This window comes from Ruditapes philippinarum, unplaced genomic scaffold (assembly GCF_026571515.1).
Source record: "Ruditapes philippinarum isolate M1 unplaced genomic scaffold, ASM2657151v2 ctg973_1_1_1_1, whole genome shotgun sequence".
Classification (NCBI taxonomy): Eukaryota; Metazoa; Mollusca; class Bivalvia; order Venerida; family Veneridae; genus Ruditapes; species Ruditapes philippinarum.
The window spans coordinates 265,001-286,945 of NW_026865621.1; the positions used below are offsets into that span (position 1 = coordinate 265,001).

The 21,945-nt window shown below is 31.8% G+C and overlaps 1 protein-coding gene across 1 annotated transcript; it reads right to left on the minus strand.

The window, feature by feature from the left end:
* Nucleotides 1–4,129: 4,129 nt before the first annotated feature.
* Nucleotides 4,130–11,724, minus strand: LOC132729777 (uncharacterized). Its single transcript, XM_060715598.1, has 2 exons — nt 9,440–11,724; nt 4,130–8,348 (listed from the first exon to the last, which is right to left on the minus strand). The coding sequence occupies exon 1, from the start codon at nt 11,534–11,536 to the stop codon at nt 9,731–9,733; it is 1,806 nt and encodes a 601-aa protein (XP_060571581.1). The 5' UTR covers nt 11,537–11,724; the 3' UTR covers nt 4,130–8,348; nt 9,440–9,730.
* Nucleotides 11,725–21,945: the final 10,221 nt, after the last annotated feature.

Consider the following 21,945-nt stretch of genomic DNA (forward strand, 5'->3'; position numbering starts at 1 on the left):
ACAGGAAAGATCAGAAAATACCACAGAGCATGCAGTCCTTTGATTTAATTAGGAAGTGTATTGTTATGCTGCTATCAGCAGAGATAAACAAAATATCACATTTCTGTGTTTAATTGGCATACAACACTACAATACAGAAGGGGTGCCAGGGCTTGTAAAGTCTTGTTTTTAATATATTATCTAATTAGTGCAGATTTTCTGAGACAAACAGTGTGAAAAATTGTTTTCTCATTTTGAAGCTGATACACATTTTTTGCTACAATATGACATTTAACAATAAATGTTACTACAAATTTATACCTTCCATACCTTACATATTTTGAATCTTCTATATTTAGATGACTTGTGTCTGAAATCAGTTTAGGAGGGATTTTGTGTGCTAGGAAAATAGTAATTTTGTTTGGTGTTTTCAATGATTTGTGTTATTCAATATAAATGGATAAGTTTATTTTGTCTTTTTCTGGTCACTAAGAGCAAAAACAAACCATTGAATCTCTGTTAGAATTTGGAAAAAGTGTGTCACAAATGTTAGAGAAAAGAAATGAGGTCATAGACAATGCTCACATGTCAAAGGAAACTGGAAATATAGCTTACGCCATCAAAGAGATAGCTAACTATAGTATTATTTTTTATAAGACAAAGAGCAGATGAAACTAATGATTTTGATTCTGATTTTACTATTTCATGTGAAAAATGTTTTTGTTCCTCATGTGTAAATGTGAAAGAAAAGTCCTGAATGGAAAAAAGGTTAAGGAAATAAAGCTAAATAAATTTTAATAAAAATCTGATACAAAATCTTTTGTTCAATTATGTAAAGACGCTATGCTTGGTGTAAAAGGAAGTAACTAAGAACCAATGCATTTCTCCATTGAAAAAAGGATATCTTCTGAGCACTCTTTTTGTTCAACTAGAGAACATGTAATTCAAAAATAAAGAAAGGAAACTGTGTCCTAAACTACTAGTACAATCCTACACTGGACACTATTTAATTCTGTCACTATTGGATGAATTTGAAAATTACTTCTAGTATTTATAACTTCAATATAATGTGTCTGTAAAATTAATATACTTACAATAGTGAGAAATACAAGCCAAGAATTTTATCATTTTTGTATGTTTTCATTGTGAAATGTACTGGATTTATTCACTTTTATTGATATAAACTACAATTCATGTGATGCAAAGTGGATTATTCTGACAAACCTTAGAAAAAACCATTGTATCAAGTAAGTAATACACTGATGTACTTTAATTGCATGTGTATGGATTCCCATGTGATCACATTGCTATGTTTACAAACAATGTGGTCACATGGTTATTTACATAATAAACTCCTCCCATTAGTTCAAATTTGAATTCTGTTATCATTTGATATTAAATTATAAGAACATATTTCTTCATACATTTTCAAATTTCTTATCTAGAGTCATAGATTAATCATTTGACTTCATTTACGAATTTTTTCATTGGCAAAAAATTGCATTTTACTGCAGATATATTTAAAATCTCTCCCTGAGCTGAATACAGTTTGAAAATTCAAGGGAAACCACCCACCAGCCATTACCTCCCTTTTATACCTAGGTTGGGTCTTTAAGTGTGTCGTGTCAGCTAATCATCTTGATAAAGTTCCCTTTCTCAACACTATTTGAGTTGATGTATTTAATAATTTCAAAAAAATTCACCCACGATAAAATGATGAAAGTAAATGCCATTACCAAGGAACTTTTACTGTGAACCATTGATGAATTATTTGATTGAACGTTTTTAAACATATGCCAGTTTGACAGCAACACGTATAACAATTTTTTTATCAGAGAATAAAAAGGGGAATCTGAGAATCATTTTGTATTATTATTATAATAATTATTATTATTATAATTATTATTATTATCATTATTATTATTATTATTATTATTATTATTATTATTATTATTATTATTATTATTATTATTATTATTATTATTATTATTATTATTATTATTATTATTATTATTATTATTATTATTATTATTATGTATTAATGTCAGTCAAAGAGCTTACATCTAACCGCAACATTTTTGTATCTTTATCTTGAAAATTACTTTTACTGGAGAGGAATTGATATAAGTATTGTTTTACTTGTTTTCCAATCCAGTCTGAATTACATTGTTGTGCAATGTTTGTATATGTCATTTATGTACAATTTATTGAATAAATTAAGTTTAAACTGATGTCAGTACCTAAGAAACATTAACCTATTTCGTTTATATGTTTGCATATATTCATTCTTTTTATTTCTCTACTGCTACAGAAAATTGATTCTTCGACCTAAGGTTTGCACATCCATAATGTATGCGCCAAGTTCAAAAAGTAAGTTTTAACGTTTACACTATTGAAGTTTATTTTCAGGATGGGCTTCATTGCAAAATAATTCGTGACCATGTTTTGTCCGTTAATTAATTCCGGGTAGTACACTTATGTGTTCAATTAAGTGCTACAGTCTTTTGGCAATAGTGGATACAACAAACGTTATTGTTGCTCAGTTTATACTCTTTAAACATTGAATTGCCAGTTCAAACGCAATCACGATATATATGAAAAGATTACAAAATACGTGACCCACCAGCTAAAATGTCCGCCTAAAATGTTTCATTTATAATTTATAGTGTATTTGTTTATTTGTAGTATCTGATCAATTTAAAAATTAAAAGAAGAAGAAAAATATCTTGTAATGAACGGAAATGACCATCTTACCCTTTTACATGTGATCAAAATGTGAAATAGTTCAATTTAATAAAAAAGCAATACATGATTGAAAATGCTTTGTGAGATGTATAAAGGAAACTTGGCATTATCAACGACTTCCAATGAGGATTTGTGACATGACGGGACATGAAATAATTTTTCAAGATAAATGTTCAATTTGATGTCAGCTGGCCATGGTGTGCAAAGTTTCAGACAATTCGCTCACTCCAATTTTCCAAAATATTCATTTAAATTATAAAAAACGGCCAGAAATTGTTCACTCAAGAATCCGATGTTTAATTTATTGCTTAGTATTTCTTAAATATTGTTTGCATACCTTTTTGTTGAAAGTGCCCCATATAATCGATGTAAGAAATTCGAATTAAATGTTTTTATGCTTTTGGACCCCCATGGAGTTCCTTTCATAGTGAGTATTTTGAATTAAAGCGCAATGGATTGTACTGTTTTTAACTCTTACGGTTGAATTTGTTTTTATTAAAAGCACTTATGTTAAAACAAGATATCGTATTGATTTACATCAACAATAATGGCGAAAACCATAGAAAAATGAATTTCTATATATTTTTACTTTAACATTTTATGGGTTGACTCTCAACGTTGTAGGTTCAAGCCGCGCCAGCCATTTGGTTTTTTAATGTTTCTTCTCAGGTGCATGTTTGCATACAGAGACGAACGAGGTGTTCCCCCACCAGTAAAGCTGGAAAGTCGCTATATTACCAATATTGTATTGTGTACGACTTAAACCTAACGAAAAACAATACCACTGAAATATTGCATTATTCAAATTAATATACAATGATAACGCCTTATTTTTTAACAAAATCGATACTTAGCTGAAATCTTGCAATGTCATATCTAGTTTAAGTACTTTTTTGTCTACATCTTACATGCGAAAAAAGAATCAATTGTGAGGGGAGCGGTGCCCTATTGTTAAAAGCGACTGCCTCCACAAATCATGTGCTCGAGTCATACTTACATCATTATCATATTTGCTCACATGACAACAGCACTAATTTCTTGAAGAAAGCGAACTCGAGAGTGTTTAAAATACGCTAAATACGTCTTCACAATCAATACAAATTAATGCATAAGTAAAAATATTTTCTTAGACTCTTCAATCCTTTTTCATTTATGTAACAAAAACTTTTTAACTAACTAAAACTCGATTTCTCTATTAAAGTTAACTAGAACATTGTATCTATCTACACCATGCTCAGTGTTTCATACAAACTCATTCAGAAGTTACATCGTCGATGCATATGAAGTTATCAAACTTGACAAGGATACAGTAAATAAACAAAAAGTTAAACAATATGTCTACAAATGTTTTAATTTTTCATGGGCTTTCATTATGTTAGGCAAACAGATACTGGCAAACGAATGCTTGCATATTCATATAATGTCTAAGCTTAATAAAATCTAACGAATATTAACTAACAAACAAATTGAAATTTTTTTGAATGTTTACGTTTAGCAGGTTATATAATCTTGACGACAATAAAAAAAAAATTCTTAACAATGTACAATAAATTCCAATTTTTATAAACATATAATTAGTATTTGCATTTGAATTAAGATAAAAACTGTTCTTAACAAGCACCATCTATATCAAAATGAATACTCGTTTCTAAATCTTTAAGATTATTCTAAAAACTTCTATATAATTTTGAAATGTTTGCAGATTCAAATCTAAAACCAAACAGTTGCGAGTATTCTACTTCACATGTCAAGATGTATTTCATTTATTATCTTATCTAAGTAGAACAAACCGTTATCTTATTCTTGAAATCTCAGGTAATCTTAAAATTATCACATCAAATATTATATAATACATGGTAAATGATAGTGAAATGTATAACACAGTCCTTGAATATATCGTAAACATATAAATAAACAGTCATTTAACCCTCTTAAGAAAAACAAAACAACCATACAGAAAAAACAGCATAGTTTTATCTTGTCATACATAATTTAGGAACATTGTAACTGTATTTAATGTTTATGTCCCTTAATCATTTTCATATACATTTAAGAATAAAAATAAAGTAACATATATGAATACAAATATGTCAACAAATAAACCTTAATTACATGATTGAGAATCATTTTATAAGTAATGAAAAGCAAAGCAAGGTAATTGCTTGCTGTAAAAACAAGAATATTGCTAAAGACGATGGATGCTCACCGAATCTGCATATTTCACATTCTATTTAGTACAAAATAGATAGTAAAGGCTGTAAAAGAAAAGTGTAAATATCTTTTCAATGCCTTTAACCCGAGTGGTCTCTTACTCCACACACAGTTGGAGGGCAACCCAAAGCATTTACCCAATAAATATAAAAAAACTCATTCAATTAACAAAAGTTGCGTGAGCGGAGGTTAAGAAATCTATTTTACCTTGACCTTGACTAAATTTTCCTCCTCTTCTCCACCTAACAGTATAGTACCAATCAAGATATTTCAAATATGAAAATCAACAGTAAATACATAAAGGATGTATATGCAAAAGTTTAAAATATCAAATATATCACCGGTGACCATGACAATCGTATCGGACTTTCCCATTACTTCACCCCAAAATTTTACGACCAACCGAAGTATATGGCTACTTACTACGAACAAAAATTAAGTGATAAAGTCTATCTAAAGAAAGGTTTCATTATATATATGACACATCCCTTTTTTCTCACTGTGTGGTGTGTTAATATTTTTACAATAATTTTTTAGTTATTCATGATATGCACTTTTTACATCATAAAGGGAGATAATTTAACTATGACAAGCACATCAAATAAGATGTTTATACACACAATCATATAATTATATACCATTTCTAGTATAATAAAGGCAGATGATAACAAAGTAAGCAAGTTAGAATTATGGCTTTTGTACGCTGCACGTCTTCTTATTATTCTCTATCACATCACTGTGTGATAACATTTAAACACTTTTCAAGTTATTCTCCGGTCACTCATGATTAAATATTATCATTGGAAATAATTCTAAAGCTAAATAAAGTGGGGTCTTAGTTCTTTATCACTGCACAGTCGCTCACTAGTTTTTACAATTATATGAACGTATGAATAACATGGATAGTTAAGAAGTTTTATTCTGAATTTCAAACGTTTATTTCTATAAGCGCTTTCAATTATTGTATATATCTTCAGACAGTAACGTATAATAAAAGCATAACAAATATAACAATGACGCAACGTTATAAAAGTGTGGGAAAAATAGAATTAAATACAGACATAAAATAATTAATTAATTTTTAAAAGTAAGCAAAGTAGTATGGTTCTGTAAAAATGCACGTCCTTTTACTGGTATGCATCACTGTGAGAAGGTGTAGTTAAATACTTTCAATATTTTCGAATTATTCTTCGGCCAAGTGCTATTAAGTTTATAAAGGGAAATAACGAAACAACTTAACAATGTAGAGTTATAGTTCTTTGACAGTGAAATTCCTTTGATTGTCTAATCTCTACAAAAGTGTGATTTTTAAGGCGATATCATAGACAGTTTAGAACCTTAGGTAAGTTCATTCATAATTAAAGCAAAGTCATGCTATGTTTTGTGAACTCTTTTTTTCTCTCTCACTGGTCAATCATATTCCTTAAATACTTTCAAAGTTTTGCTCAGAACAAGTTTGTGACGGATGTTAAGACGGACAAATCTCCGACTCTATTCTCTCCATTAGGGGAGCATAAAAAGACAAAAGCATTACAAGCACAGAACAAGGTGCACTTTACAATGTCAAGATTTTCTTTACATATATGTAAAATCAGCAAATTATCAAAAGAAAGGTATCATGTCATAATTGTGTGAGTAAAACATACACGTAAGTATGATAAGATAAGTTGATTAAACTGTTGATACATTATGATAAAAACAATGACAAGCAAATAATGGCGTGCATATGTAATCACACATATATAAATTATAATGCTTTATACGGTAGTAATAGAATGCGGAATGGACTCCATGCCTTAGTAATGGGCATTTGTTTTACAAGCTCTAGTTTAAATGAGATAGATAATATCATTCTTACATTATGTTTTATGACATTAAGGCCTACAGTTGGTCGATCGAAAAAAAATACTGAATAAACTTAACTTAATGAGCTTCATGGAACTTATTTCAAAGTAAAATAACTCCCTAAACTTGTTTTAGTGAATATTTCGTTATGGAAAAAATATTTGATTGAACAAATCTTTTATATCTTTTTTATTCTCACAAAATTAATAATAATTATGGTGGCTGATTTATGCCATTCGTGTTTTCGCTCCGCGACTAAGCCAAGCGAAAAATCGAGAATTAAGAAGTTAAATTGGCGGGGCACGGAGCAAAAACACGCTTATTAGCGAGTGCGTGGGGTGACGATTAAGAAAAAAATTGTCCCGCAAGAGCGCGGAGCAAGATTTTAGAAATAAAGTGGCGGTTGTGCGCAGCAAAAGCACGCCATTTAGCGGGTGCGCGGCACGAAGTTTAATAAAACTTCACACCGCGCCCCGGTTATTGGCGTGTTTTCGCCCCGCGATACAGCCAAGCAAAAGGTCGAGAATTAAGAAGTTAAAATGGCCGGGGCGTGGAGCGAAAACACGCTTATTAGCGAGGGTGCGGGGCGATGTTTAAGAAATAAAACCTCTCCCCGCGAGGGCGCAAAGCGAGATTTAAGAAATGTAAGGGCGGAGGAGCGGAGAGAAAACACGCTTATAAACGGGGCCGCGGGGCGAAGTTTTATAAGTGAACCGCTAATTTACATATTTTTGCCCCGCTGCCCGCCAAGCGAAAAGTCAAGAATTAACAAGTTAAAATGGCGGGACACAAAGCGAAAACACGCTTATCAGCGAAAGCGCTAATAAGCGTGTTTTTCGCTTCTCGCCCCCGCTGTTTTTCTTAAATCTCGCTCCGCGCCCCCATTTATAAGCTTGCTTGGCGCTTTCGTCATTTTAACCTGTTAATTCTCGATTTCTTTTGGCAGGGTGGCGGGGCGAAACCACGAATGGCACAAATCAGTCACCATAGATAGTAAACATATAAAATAAAAATCCTTACAACACAAACGGTTCATCAAAAATGTTTCCGTAAATTATTTACCAGTAATGTAGTACTGTTTTTTCAACATTCTCTAAACACTTAAGATTCGTCCATTTCATCCGTTTCTCGGAACCTTTTTAACTCTAGTGTTTGTTTAAGTTTATGACCTAATATCTTCAAGATATTGTCAATGGGTGTGACAATTGCTGTGTGATCATTATATATGAAACCAATAACCATTCCAATACAATTTAAATGATTATCATCTTCGACCAAAAACACAGCGGAGCCAGAGTCTCCAGCTTGGCAAAATACCTTTTTGTAATAAGAGTCCACCATTAACTGACTCTTTATTTGATATTTTTCTTTACTCCCATTGTAAAGTGTTTCTAAGGTAGAGTACTCCATTGTTTCCTTGACAATTCCTTCTGTTGTTGACAACGTTCCTTTAGTAAGAGACGTTATGCAGCCAATTTTTATTATTCTTCTAGTGGCTAGATCTTTCACTGTTAATGTTTTGGCATCCAAAAACGCCCCGTCGTTGAACATTGGCTGTTCCGTTAAACCTATGATTAATTAAGCATATAATAAAGAAAACATAATTTCTTACTACAACAGAAAAGTTGTTTTGGAATGTTTTTTTACTTATATTAATGCCATTTTTTTTATATCATGCTCAATTATGTATCCTCTGTTTCACTCTTATTGTATTTATGTGTTTATTTTAAGCAAAATAGCATACTTTGTCTCAGAGGCAGATTATTCACAAACAAGGTAGGAAAAACATAATTGTTTTGTTATTATAGTAGACGCGGAATCAAGGAGGAAAAACACGGTGCAAATCCCCATAACGTATATTTGAAAGTTGAGCTATTATTTTAATGAAAATTTGATATTTGCAAAAACAATTTCTCCAAATATTTTGCTCTAAACGCACGGAAAAGTAAAAAAAAAATATTTGAGCCATAATCTTCTATAGATCAACACACTTTACTCTTAATTTAAAGGCACATATTGTATGTCAGTTTAGAAAACTTGTTTGCGTATGAATGCAAAAGAAACTCCCCGAATTACATCAGAATACACCATGTTATAATACACGCGGCTGGCCGCGTGCATCTGTAATAAAAATGTCCCAAGCTCCACTCTACCAGAAATTCACTGTTCACCCCCAAAGATAACGGAGAAATTAAATTAATTCAATTTCACACTTTCTTTTTTGTCTATATGCCTAAATTGAAACTTTAGTTTACACATTTGAATAATAAAAAACTTTGAGCTATAAAAATCGTTAGAGTTTATTAGTAAGGATATGAAACAAAAAACATATTAAGTATGTAAAAACATGTTCATGCTTGCAATTTACGTTTCATTGAACGAAAGTTAAAAGGTACATGCGGTCGAAAAAAGATACAATTAGACACGGGTTTACGTAGATGATTGAAAACTTAAAAGCGTGCATATTGAATAAGACCAATACCGGATTGATCGGCTTAAGAAACATTAACACTCATTGATCAATCAATCTAAAAAAATACAATATTTTAAATAATACTTTTAAATATGTACCAGTAGCGTACCTAATAGAACTCAACTTGGCGGCGGACAAATGAGCATAAAGTCAGTTCAATATTTGTTTTATAAACTCGATTATTACCTGTCCACTCAAGATCTTCTCTTGTCAGTTGTATAAACTGACCTCTTCCCGGTAATCTTTCAGCAGATATTTTTACCAACGCAGCATCAATTTGCCCCCCTATTTGGCTGACCACAACATCTCCGCAATGTCGATTCTGTAGCTTATCCTCATCGGGTGATAAGTGATAGTCAGCCGGTTGAACAACTTTTGCTCCGACAAGACAGTCCTCTTTAATTGAAGGTGGACCAAATACATGGCGTACTGTCAAGAAACATGTTTCGTGGGTTTCTTTAATATTTATGAACGGACCTAAAGTAGCAGCAGGTTTTTGCTCATGTTGTCCGTACAACCTATTGCTAGTTCTTTGTTGAAATCAGTGCTGTGATCGGTACGATAAGGGCATGCTATAAAATAACCTTCCCGAACATCAGTTCTGAATGATTTGTTCTTGAAAGGATGAATCAGCGTCCGAGGGAAACGAACATCTCCATATGGAATGTAACCCTTAGCTCTACAATATAAGACAATGCACAATTTTGATTGTACCAGTGTCATGTCTTTTGGCTGGACAAAACTTACTTTTACAGCTTCCAAATTTCTATGAGATGCCATGAGAGCTTCTGCATGAAATGACAGTGTTTCATTTATATCTTCAAATTCTTCTACTGTTGCATTTACTACGGTATTATCTTCTCTGTCACATGAATTTTCTGCAAACAGCGATTCTTTACTGATGTTGTTGTAATCTGTTTTTAAAAGAGGGAATCCTTTAAAGGAATCTATCTGAACATCATCGTTTACGAAGCAAATAAGTTTTATCGTACCACATTCCCTTTCCGAAGCATAGCATTCTGATACTGATTGGTGTGTTTTCACAAGTTCATAGCATATCAAATCTAACATTATTTGTTTTACAAATGAATTGTTATTTTTAGATTCAACATCTTCTTTGTCAAACGAAATTTTTCCTAGACATGGACCTAAAATGCGAGCTCCAAAACGGCAATAGTCCTCATTTGACTCTATAGATTGCCTTATTTGTTCAATCCCTTCTTTTTGAAGTTCAACAGTGATAGATTTCCTCCCAAATGTCATATTACACAAGCGTAACGACAAAATTTGAGTTGCCTTAGATATATTAAAGGCAAATGACTCATACACACTTTTGCGAAAAACATGTCCTAATGATTTAAAATATATGGCAATAGTCGTCAACGTTGGTGTAACTATATTTTCTGGTAGAATATTCGAAAAACGATTAGATACTGATATATCTAAATGATTTGCACAGTGCAAAACCTGAATTTTGTGACTGCATCCGTGAAATTCTATGTTATTGATATCTTTAGGAACGCGTATCGTTGCAGCTTCATTTAGTGGATGAATATTCTCAAAACAAATTTTTGTTATTGCGTCTTTTTGCCATAAAACACATTTCCTCTTTGATACTATTTGATCGATGATTTTGCTTAATTTATGTCCATCTATCCGTTCATCGAATTGTGCACGAGCTACATGCAATGCATCAATTTTATCAGCAATAAGAATAAACTGCATATCTAATTGCAAACCAAGTACGACCTGTGTTTCGATCTTGGTGATAATGATAAACTTGCAAGCTTGAAACTTGCAAGAACAGGCCAAATTATAGATTTTTTTCAATTTGAAATGATCTGTGGGAATACATTCAAAGATAATGAGTATTCTTTGAGAGTAATCAGACTTTTTCATTTCAAATCTTTCCGCCATCATTATATCTAAATCAGTAACATCATCGGAATCTGCTATCTTTAACAAGAAAACTCCATCTAGAGAATTCAAGTTCATGGGGTAATTGTTGTTATCGACATTATTTAACCAGTAACTCACAATATAATTTGCTGATGCTGTTGTGTCTTTTGCCACAACCAGAATTGGCTTCAAAAGCTGAATGCCTTCGAGTGTGTAAGGAATCTGCAGAATTTCAATCAGTGCCTCATTTTGATTCATTTCTGTGACATCTTGAGATTTAAAATCTATCTTTTCAAACGTCGGTCCTATTAGTAATGAAAATCCTTCCAATCCTTCTAATTCGTGGCAGAAAGTGTTAAAACTTTCTGACTTTGAATAAAACATTTTCAAATAATCTGTCAGACCTGGAAATATTTATATACATGGAACATGGTACATCATGTATTGCAAAATAGTTGTGAAAATATTGATTCTTACTATAATTTCTGACCAATGTTTTCTGAAATAAATTATAGTTCACACTACTCGTACATAAATAATTTAGACGTTACTGTTATTATCGTATAATCCAACAAGACGACCATAGTGACCTTTTTATGGTCGTCTGAGTTTTATAGAAAAATAGAAATATTTTGCTGTCGGTCTAAAAACTAGAGAGTCTACTCATTTATTACTTTTTAAAAATGTAAATCTAATCAAATACTGTTCGGAAATTATAACTTTAAAGGGAAATCCTAACGGTTACACTTAAGTTCGTTTACAAATGTAACCGAAGACTGTAATTAACCTGTGTATGCGCTACGTCACAGTGTGAGACTTCTAACAAATCAAATTTGACCCCAGATGATTCATATTCGAAATAATGCTAGACTACCTTTATGACCAATTTCCAGGAAGTATGGACCGAAACAGTGGCCTCTAGAGTGTTGACAAGGATTATCCATGTTTTTGACCAATGGTTAACCATAATCGAAATTGTCCTAAAAATTATCATATTTGGGTTAAAAATAATGCCTCTTGTGTGTAAACAAGAGGCAGTGTGACCTAGTCTATTACCCAAGTTTACAAATATTCGAAGCTGGTCTAGAAATTATTAAGCTTTCTGACAAATTTCCAGGATTTTAGACTCAAAATGTTGCCTCATGGCTGTTAACAAGGTTTTTCTTACCTAGTTTTTGATGCCATATAATCAATATTCGAACTTCAGCTGGACATCACCTTAACATTTCTGACCAATATTCAGTTTAGCTGGAAATATTACTTATGACCAATTTTCAGGATATTTTGATAAAAAAGTACCCTCTAGAGAGTAAACAAGGTTGAATTATATTTGCGCTTCGTGACGTAATTTTTGACCCAAGATGACCCTTGATATCCATATTCATCGTAAGTAAGAATTCATCAAAATCAGGAAAAAGGGTGATCCCTCGGATGTATAAGCCACAAAAACATTGCATGTATATTGCAGATTTAGTTTGATTGAGTCTGTACGTGAGAGATAGTGAAACAATACCTGCCTCACACACCTGCAAGCACCGGCATGAGCGGTACTCAATTTACAACGCTTAAAAGTGTTGGAATCAATTATCCTGAAGGACCAGAATAATATAACAACACTGATGTAAAGTTCGAAACAACTTTTTATAGCTACCACACGTTACTTGACAACTGATGTTGATAAGTATAAACATCTGAACGAAAGTTTATCTCTCTGAAGCAACAAAACTAAATGAAAATTGCAGACCAAGTTTGACTAATAGTGGGGCGGGAAATTGAGAAAATAGTGCAAATTGTGATACAAGCATGAAACTTTCAGGAAATCATCTTTAGACCATGTAGATTTCAAAAGTGAAGTGGGCCCAAAAATATCTCTGCTCATTCAAGATGGCCGCCATTTTCAAAATGGCCGCCATATAAATTTGAGTACATTCTAGCTCATTCATTCCAATTTTTTGGTACAAACCTTTAACTCACACCAAAAGCATGCATATAATTTCTCCTTTTCAAAAATTTAAATCTCACAAAATTTCTCTTTCACACTTCTTCCAAATCCAAGATGGCGTCCAATATGGCCGTCGATTTTGTGCAAAACTGTTATATCATTTTTATAGTATAATTTGTTGCACAAATTATGTTTATTATGATAAAAAAAGTGTTTAAACATATCAGAGATAATCAAATTATATGTTAATCTCAATAAAAGTAAACATTTTAAAAGTTTTGTCTAAAAATATCTTTAAAAAAGATCAAGAAAAAATTCCATTTTTTCATATTTTTCAAATTTGATTCTCTAATTAAAAGTAATGTACAAAGTTAAAAAAGTTACTTTATATCTTAAACTGTATTTGACATTCCATTAATATCATGTGTTTATTGTAAAGAATGTAAGAAAAGCATTAAATCTGTAGGTTTTATATTTCGTGAAAGTGGGTGGGGTAATTTTATATGATAATTGTGAAAGAAAAAACAACAGAAAATCTACATAGCCAAGTTCATTCTATTTCTTTGCCTTTTTACTTTTCTATGAATTCTTATGCAAATGTTCCAACTTAAAAAGTACTTTTTAATTGATGAAAGTATTTTTGTCTTCCTTCGGGCCATTTGGTGGGTGAGCAGGAAATGCACATACAAACATGTGTATACATTCAGTTATTAAATTTGGTTGCAAGATAATTCTTGTTTCAATATATTTGATATCATATATTAATTGTTAATCGTAAAGACATATAAGAAGACAATAAATCAACTAAACGTGCTAAAAGCTACATTAAATAAATATGTAGAAATATTTTTGCTGTCAGCCTAAAAACCAAGCATTCTACAGTTTCAGTAACCTTTTTAACAGTATCGTTGTAAATCTCATCAAAGATTGTTCATAAATTAAGATTTTAATTGGAAAACCCCACGGTAACACTAAAGTTCATATACGAATTTTAACATGCAAATGAGGACTATAATCAGCTCGTGTATGCGCTACGTCACGGTGTTATAGTAGCTATCTGAAACACAGCAAATATAAAACACACTTTAACTGTTTAAGCTTCACGGTGCACAAGGCCTGTGGTTCAGAAAAAATAATCATCTCATGAAAAAGATTAAATTTGTATGAAAACATCCGTTACAATGCGGAAATATACCGTTAAATAAGGACTGCTACTTATAGTCATGTTTGTTGATTTAATAGTGATGTACGGATGATCCGAAGGCGGAGTTTCTCATGCAAACAGAAATTGTACTTCCGAATTCGCCACAATGAGGTTGCACATTTGTATGCTCATTAAACTCATTTTGGTTGTCTGGACACCAAAATAAGATCTGGAGTCGATATGAAACCCAATTTATTAATGAAATGTCGCTTTTTCTTTTTTTATGAAATATATTTAATGTAACTTTTAAATAGCAAACATGTACTTGAATGTAAGGTATAAAGGTAGTCCATAAACGCATATTTTTGACCACTCCACAATTTTATATTTATAATATAAACATGGCTTAAAAGCCAACAAAATGTATGTGATGTGAAACATATATATCAATGATATGGCCTGGTCTGCATGCAACTTTTTGAAAAGTTAAGATACAAACTAAGTGTACTAGTATTTCCTAAAGTAATCATATCTTATTTTTTTCTTTCAATAAGAGGGTAATGATGACCCTGGATCACTCACCTAAGATCATTGTTGGAAAAAAGGTAACAAGATCATTTTGGGAGTGTCAATTATGTCATTACACACATGATTTGTGTCATAATTGAATCCGGTTGCTTTTAAAGAAACATGCTCAATATCTGCTTTCAATTTTTTTATTTCACACGAGAGAACTTTAATAACCATATCTATATACGAGTCCATATAACTTAGTGACCTTTTGTGTTTGGTAAATTTGTACAATGTTGTCCATGATATATCATTATTATAACATAATTATGATGATACATGATTACTGTATATGCGTCGGATAGTCTAGGTTAAGAGAAAACAGATTTATTACAGTAGTCTTTGTAAATTAAGTGATACCATTGCAAAACCATTTTAGACTGCAGTAGCATCATACAAATTTATGCATGTTATATCAGTCTACATCCCAAATATCTTATTTCAAGTCAATGAAGTTTAACACTAGATGTTTTAATGTGTTTTCCTATACAAGTCTGTGAACCCAGGTGGCTCTTTGAGCATAATTCATTAAATGTGTTAATAAAGACCCAAGGTGTTGCTACATGCCAGCTTAGTACCTGTGCTCTATGCATTTTGATTTTTGAGAAGATTTTTTTTATTGCATGTACACTTAATGATACAAAAGTGTTTTATGTAACCTTTAAAGAGGTCTTCTTTACTTGGCAAGGTTATATTTTGACTATCTAAGCTCTAGGCATTACAGTTTGTTTGTTTGTTGATTTTTTTTAAATAACATCAACAACAAAACAACTTCAATGCGATTCCCTACACAAGTCTTTAAAAACTGTGTTCCTCGTGAGGGCCTTTAAATCATGTTCCTGCAGTCCAAAATGGCTTTCCCTGTCACTTAGTTTACATTGACTTATATATTAAAATTCTTCTCCGAAACTATGTGCACAGAGAAGAGAAAATATCGTATATCATAACATTGTGATGCTATATATATAAAGATTATAAACTATAGGCGTAGGGTCAAAATCACTTAGTTTACATGGACTCTTATTGGAATATAGTTATATGAGTCTTCTTGTAGTTCTGAGAGCCTAGTTATTGGACATGATTCTTTAAATCATGACTGGTGAAAAAAAGATACTCCTTATATGATTTTAGCATTCTTCAGTATAAAAGAATTATAGACCTTTTCCAGCAGTGGGTCTTAGGCGGTGTGATCTAGGGTCACGATGCTCTCTTGTTTTATGGGAAAAATAAAGTAGGAATACATTTAGTATATATTCAAAAGTATAAGCTATGTTTGTTATGTGGGTCAAGCGGTTTTATTGATACCTATTTTAGCACACCTAGTCATTAGATAATATGATATATCAGTCGCCTAAATTTTTGTTTCTTTTGAAAATATCATGTCTACATAAGTTATTAGAAATGGACGGTACTTATTCAATTATACTTGGTTACAATGATGTGCTAGTAAATATAACTTTGAATCATTCTGTTACAAGCTTTTAGCAAGACTAAATTGTGCAGGAAATAATTGTATTCATAAATAGACAACATTTCACTAAGGTCGAGGCATGATTTTATCTAACATATGGTTCGTTGATGAATATTCAGTCTTCTTTCTGTACAATTATCAAGTTATATTATGACTATTGAAACAACTTCTATCATGCAAACACATTTAATAACTGAATGTATACATATGATTGTATCTGCATTTATTGATATTTTAGTACACCCTCTAGACCTGAAGGAAAACAAAAATACCTTAATACAATAAAATACTTTTACAGTGAATACTTGCATAAGAATTCTTAAAAAACGTTATTTTGTACTACAATTGTCTGATAAATTTACCCCACCCACTTTTAATAAGTATAAAACCTTCACATTTTTGTTTGTTTTTGTTACAATTATACAATAAAACATCGTGTTGATTGAATATCAAATACACTTTAAGAAACTATGTAACTTTTGGAATTTTGCACATAGACCTAGAAAACCATGTTAGAGAAAAATGAAAAAAAAATGGCACCTTTTCTTTGATTTTTTTAAAGATTTTTTTGGTACAAAAAAACTAAAAACATGACTAACAATGTGGTTAACCTAAAATTTGATTTTTCTTCTAATATATTTCACAATTTTATATGGAAATACGCATACCGTGTGCAAAAAAATTATACTACAAAAGAGATATATCAGTTTTCATTAAAATTGGCAGCCATATTGGACGCCATCTTGGATTCTGAAGAAATATGCAAGAGAAATTGCTTAAAGATTTAAATTTAAGCGGTACTCAATTTTCAACTCTTGAAAAGCTGGAATCACTAATCCCGAAAGACTAAAAATATAACAACTCTAAAGTGAAGTACTGAGATTTTTTTTAAAAGCTGCCTCACGGCGTTTGACACCTGCTGCTGCGAGGAATAAAAATATGGCCGGAATAAGAGTGATGAACAGCAAGAAAATTTAATGAAAATTGAAGACTTGATTTGATCGAACATGTACAATAGGGATAAACAATTGTTCTGGCCTAGTGTCGGGTCATTTTGACTTAAACAGTAGCCTCTATATTGTAGACAAGGTTTTATATTTGGACTGTTTGACCTAGTGTTTGATTCCTGGTAATCTATATTTTAATTTGACCTAGAAAACATCGAAACAACGTTTATGCTTGATTTCCAGGATAAATGGACCGAAACAGAAGCTTCTGGGTATATGTTTAAAGTTTCAGACGCTCAAAATAATATAGTCCAATAGTGATATGTTGTGAACCGATGGTAGAATACTTTTTGGTAAATGTATGCAAATGCTTTTTTTAAAGGGATATTCAGGCAAAATAATGACAAAAATATTAAAATGATATTATGTACTCAAATCACGCTAAAATGACATTTCCTGAAGTTTCAGCATGAATTGCTGTTTAAATTCTATATATTTTTGGTTTTAGGCGTAAATATATCTATATAGGTTGAACAAAATTTAGACCCGAATAGAATCACCAAACAGTTTAAAAACAAGTCACGTGACTTGAACAAACCCTTGAAGTTACAATAACAGATATTGTGGATATTGTATGATTGATACAAGTTTAAGTCATTCATTTGACATGTTCTTTAACGTTTCCAGAGTTCACTTTGACAACTATTGTGAAATCCTAGCGCTCTAACCTGACCCACGCGGGTCAAGTTAGGAAACCACCATTTTATTCTTTATATGGAGAAAAGTTTTGTTCCTTTTACTGTCTAATATATTCATTTTGAGTGCATTTACAGATTAATGAATGAAAAAATCAAAACTAAGAAATGAAAATTTTGCCTGTGTCTCCCTTTAAAGTCATACAATGACAATAATACAGTTTTTATCATTTCCAGTATAGATGCATTATCAATTGCAAAGTCAATGTGTTTTTTTTTCTCTGAATTAATTTTATGAATTAACATAACAAAAAAATCAAATGAAAGCAATAAAAATAAATGGCTTTCTATCCATTACTTTTACTGGATAAAAGCATAGTGGGCTATTCAAAGCTGAAATGTATAATATTTCAAAAGTAGTTGCCATAAACCTCAAATGTATACTTTTTGAGTTATCAATAGATCCATTGTATTAATGGAATTCCTGCGAGATTTCGGTAAATACTAGTATATGTGTATTGAAAGCAATGAATCGGATATGTTTATTTTCCGATTAGTATTGCAAAATAAATCAGAGATATATCTAAATTTATGTTCATCCCTTGTCTAGTTTGATTCAACAAATTTGATGTTTTGCCATTTATAAACTTTCTCCGTTACAATTAAGTCAATTTCAAGAGCGGAATAAGAATGTTGATATTTAATTATTGAAATATATCTTTTAACAAATTTCATTTTCTTTCTCTTTACAGTACTTATGTTATCATGAGAAACAAATTTTCAAATCTACACATATTGCATTGTTGAACTTTTTGTCTTTTATTCACGTTTTTAATTTTGTTTGGATTGTAAATGCAAACAAATTGGGAAACAATCACATTACCATTTATTGAAAAAGGATACTATCGTGGTCACTATAGTCGGCCATTGTTGTTTTGGCATATGAGTAATGTACTTGATGTTTTCATGAGCATGTACAAACGGGACGCGAAAATGAGAAAACATAACAATGCGAAGATGTAACAATGCAAAAAAAGCAAAACTGCAAAAAAAAAAAAAATGCAAAAATATTACAAGTGCGATCATGTTACAATGCGAACAAGTGAAATAGCCGAAACGCAACAATGTGAAAATGAAACAATGCCAAAAAGTGAACATACGAGGAGATGGCACATTTTTGTATTTTGATCGCGACGAAAGCGAAAATACTAATGATGGAATGCAAATGTACGACACATTTTATATATCGTATTTTCTCCCTCCTTCTGTCGTATCTTCGCAAAGCTTTATTTTGTCGGCCCTTCGTGTTTTGCATTTTTGCATTATGAGGGGAAGAAACGACAAGGTGAAAATTAAGATAAACATTAAAATTAATCTTTGTATGGGTGTTAATCTATAATAATGCGAATCAGTAAGATTCATATTAAACCAATACATAATATCTATTTAAAGAAATTACCCTTTTTACATGCAAAGGTCATAAAATGTCTTAAATTACTAGTTTCTGTTTAAATTTTAATAAAACTTAGCTGTAATGCACATTGTGATTCAACCTCTACTCATGCAAGTTATGGTCCGTTGTAAATTAAAGATTCTAAAGGAAAATATAGCCAGTTATTGTATATGTACTGGGAGTAATCAAAATAACTCAAACAAATATACAAAAAGTTAAAAAAAAACGTTATAGTCTGAATGATTGAAATCTTTTCAGGAGACTGCCAATTTATTACTGTTTTGAATCGCGTTTATAAAATATTACCCGAGTGCATAGCGAATCGTTTAAAGAGATATTTAGATACACGATGGAATTTTGATGAAACGGGCTTTATTAAACGTAGATTTAAAGGCCAATCCTATATATAAAAAAACAGTTCAATAAATACGCTACGCATTAGTATATTTCAATCAGCCAGTCATCAGCAAGCTTTCACAATTTTGAAAGTGATGAGGTTGTTGAAAGTCGGCTGTAAAAAGTCTCCCCGTACATTTAATCAATGATGTTATATTTTCGATCCTTGAAGATCGTTCAGCACGACATTATTGTTGTGCTTGTGGTATTCTTAGTTTCAACTTTTCGGCATTTTCTAGTTGGGTGGTTCCAATATTCCTACTTGAATAATGTTGAATCACCCTTAGGATATGTTGCCTGCTTTTTAAATTTGTCTTTTGACGTCTTATCTGTGATACGCAGGCTTCATAACCTCTGATCCCTTTCAAAATTCCATTTTATTTAGTTCCGCCCATTGTTTTCTCGTTTAGGGCACACGCGTTTTATTACTTGGGGACCATACGCCGCTTTTCATGGAATGGCACGGAAGTGTCACATTGAAGGTTCCATGGTAACCGCCGTATGAACACATCTGCGGATGTTTCTAAATTCAAAATTTTACTATTTCATGTTTAAATGTTGAACTCTGCTTAAGCCGGTGCTAGGGGGCGTGGACGGTAACTTGCACTTTCCAGTACCGTCCATGAACAGGCTCAATCAAACCGAGCCTGCAACATTTTCAATTTTGCCGTGTTGGGCTTTCTTTAGGGATTCTGTATTTATCTATTTTCTTATTTTAACCACTGGGAAACATATACTTTATAGTTAATTTTCAACAAACATACTGCCGGCAGGGGAACTGCCAAACAATCTAGCACACAAAAATTAAGTCTTTTATTTCCAGTTCATTTGTTTCAAATTACCTTAATTTTTCCTACAAAAATCAATAATTTGTATTACTTCAAAGGACAGCACGATATTTTGATAATATGTCTAATATCTATCCGTAAAGGACGGTTTGTTTGAATGGATGAAGCAAAGCTTTCTAAGAAAATTTGAAGGCAGAACAAAAGGGTGGAAATCACATCTCTGTGGAAGAAAACCTTATTTAGGTATAAACCTTTAATCAAACTGTATGCTTTAATACTAGTTGAGTATATTCTATTAACTACGCAGAAGAAAAATATTTCTAGTTTACTTCTTATTATTTTAAACAATCCTTTAAAAAAATATTAGAATTTTATATACTAAATTACATAAGTTCAATCCCTTGCTATAACATTGACCTTTGAACTTAAGACCTGGTTCTTTTGTGCGATACGTTATCCCTTTATGATAATCATGTTTACCAGTTTAAACTGAAACCCTGTTATGCATGTAGAAATTATGGGTCGGAAAAAGACTTTTACAACACTTAATACTATAAAACAAATACACAAGGTTTATTCTTTCCGTGATCTTGATCTTTTGGGTAAAGGAAACCGTAAAAGAAGAAAAGTTGTCTTATTTGAAACGTAGATATACAGCTCCTTTAGGAAGAATCGGTTGTCGTTTGCTATCTATACTTACTCATATTTGTTTACTACCATGTTGAATCAACAGCGTATTATTTGAAAAATGTAAAGCAACACTTTATGAGAAATTGTCTGGTTTGGTCTAAGTAGTATTAAACGAAAAGACTGAAACATAACACTCACTCTTAAGAACATAGTACAAATAAAGTTTAGACGTACGAGGATTGATAAAAAAAAATTATTGGCCCGATTTATTTCCGGTAGTCAGAGAAACCTACTTATAGTCTTATTTTTCAATATAATCGCCCTCTACATCAATGCACTTTGCTTACCTTTGCTCCAACTTGTTTAACCCCTCAAAAGAGAACTCTCTATTTTGGTCCTCAAAGGACTCATTGACCCTCCTCCATGACACCTTCATTGCTGCAAGAACGTCTACCACGAAGTTTGGTTTTAATTTTTGGAAACATGTAGAAATTCATGGGGGGGGGCAACTCCGATGAATATGGGCGATGGGAAAGAATTTCAAAGCCGCAGTCAGTTGCAACAGCCATCGCAACATGGCGCATTGTTGTGTAGAAGCAGAACGCCTTGAGTCAGTTTGCCCTTCCTTTTTCCTACGATTTCTTCACTCAGACGTTTCAATTCTTCTGCATAATACGTATCGTTTATAGTTCGACCTTGCTCAAGATTGTCAATCATGATTATCCTCTGACTATCCCAAACAATTGAAGCCATCATC

Coding starts and splice junctions, on each gene's coding strand:
- LOC132729777 (XM_060715598.1), bottom strand. CDS start 11,536: ATGTTTTATTCAAAGTCAGAAAGTTTTAACACTTTCTGCCACGAATTA.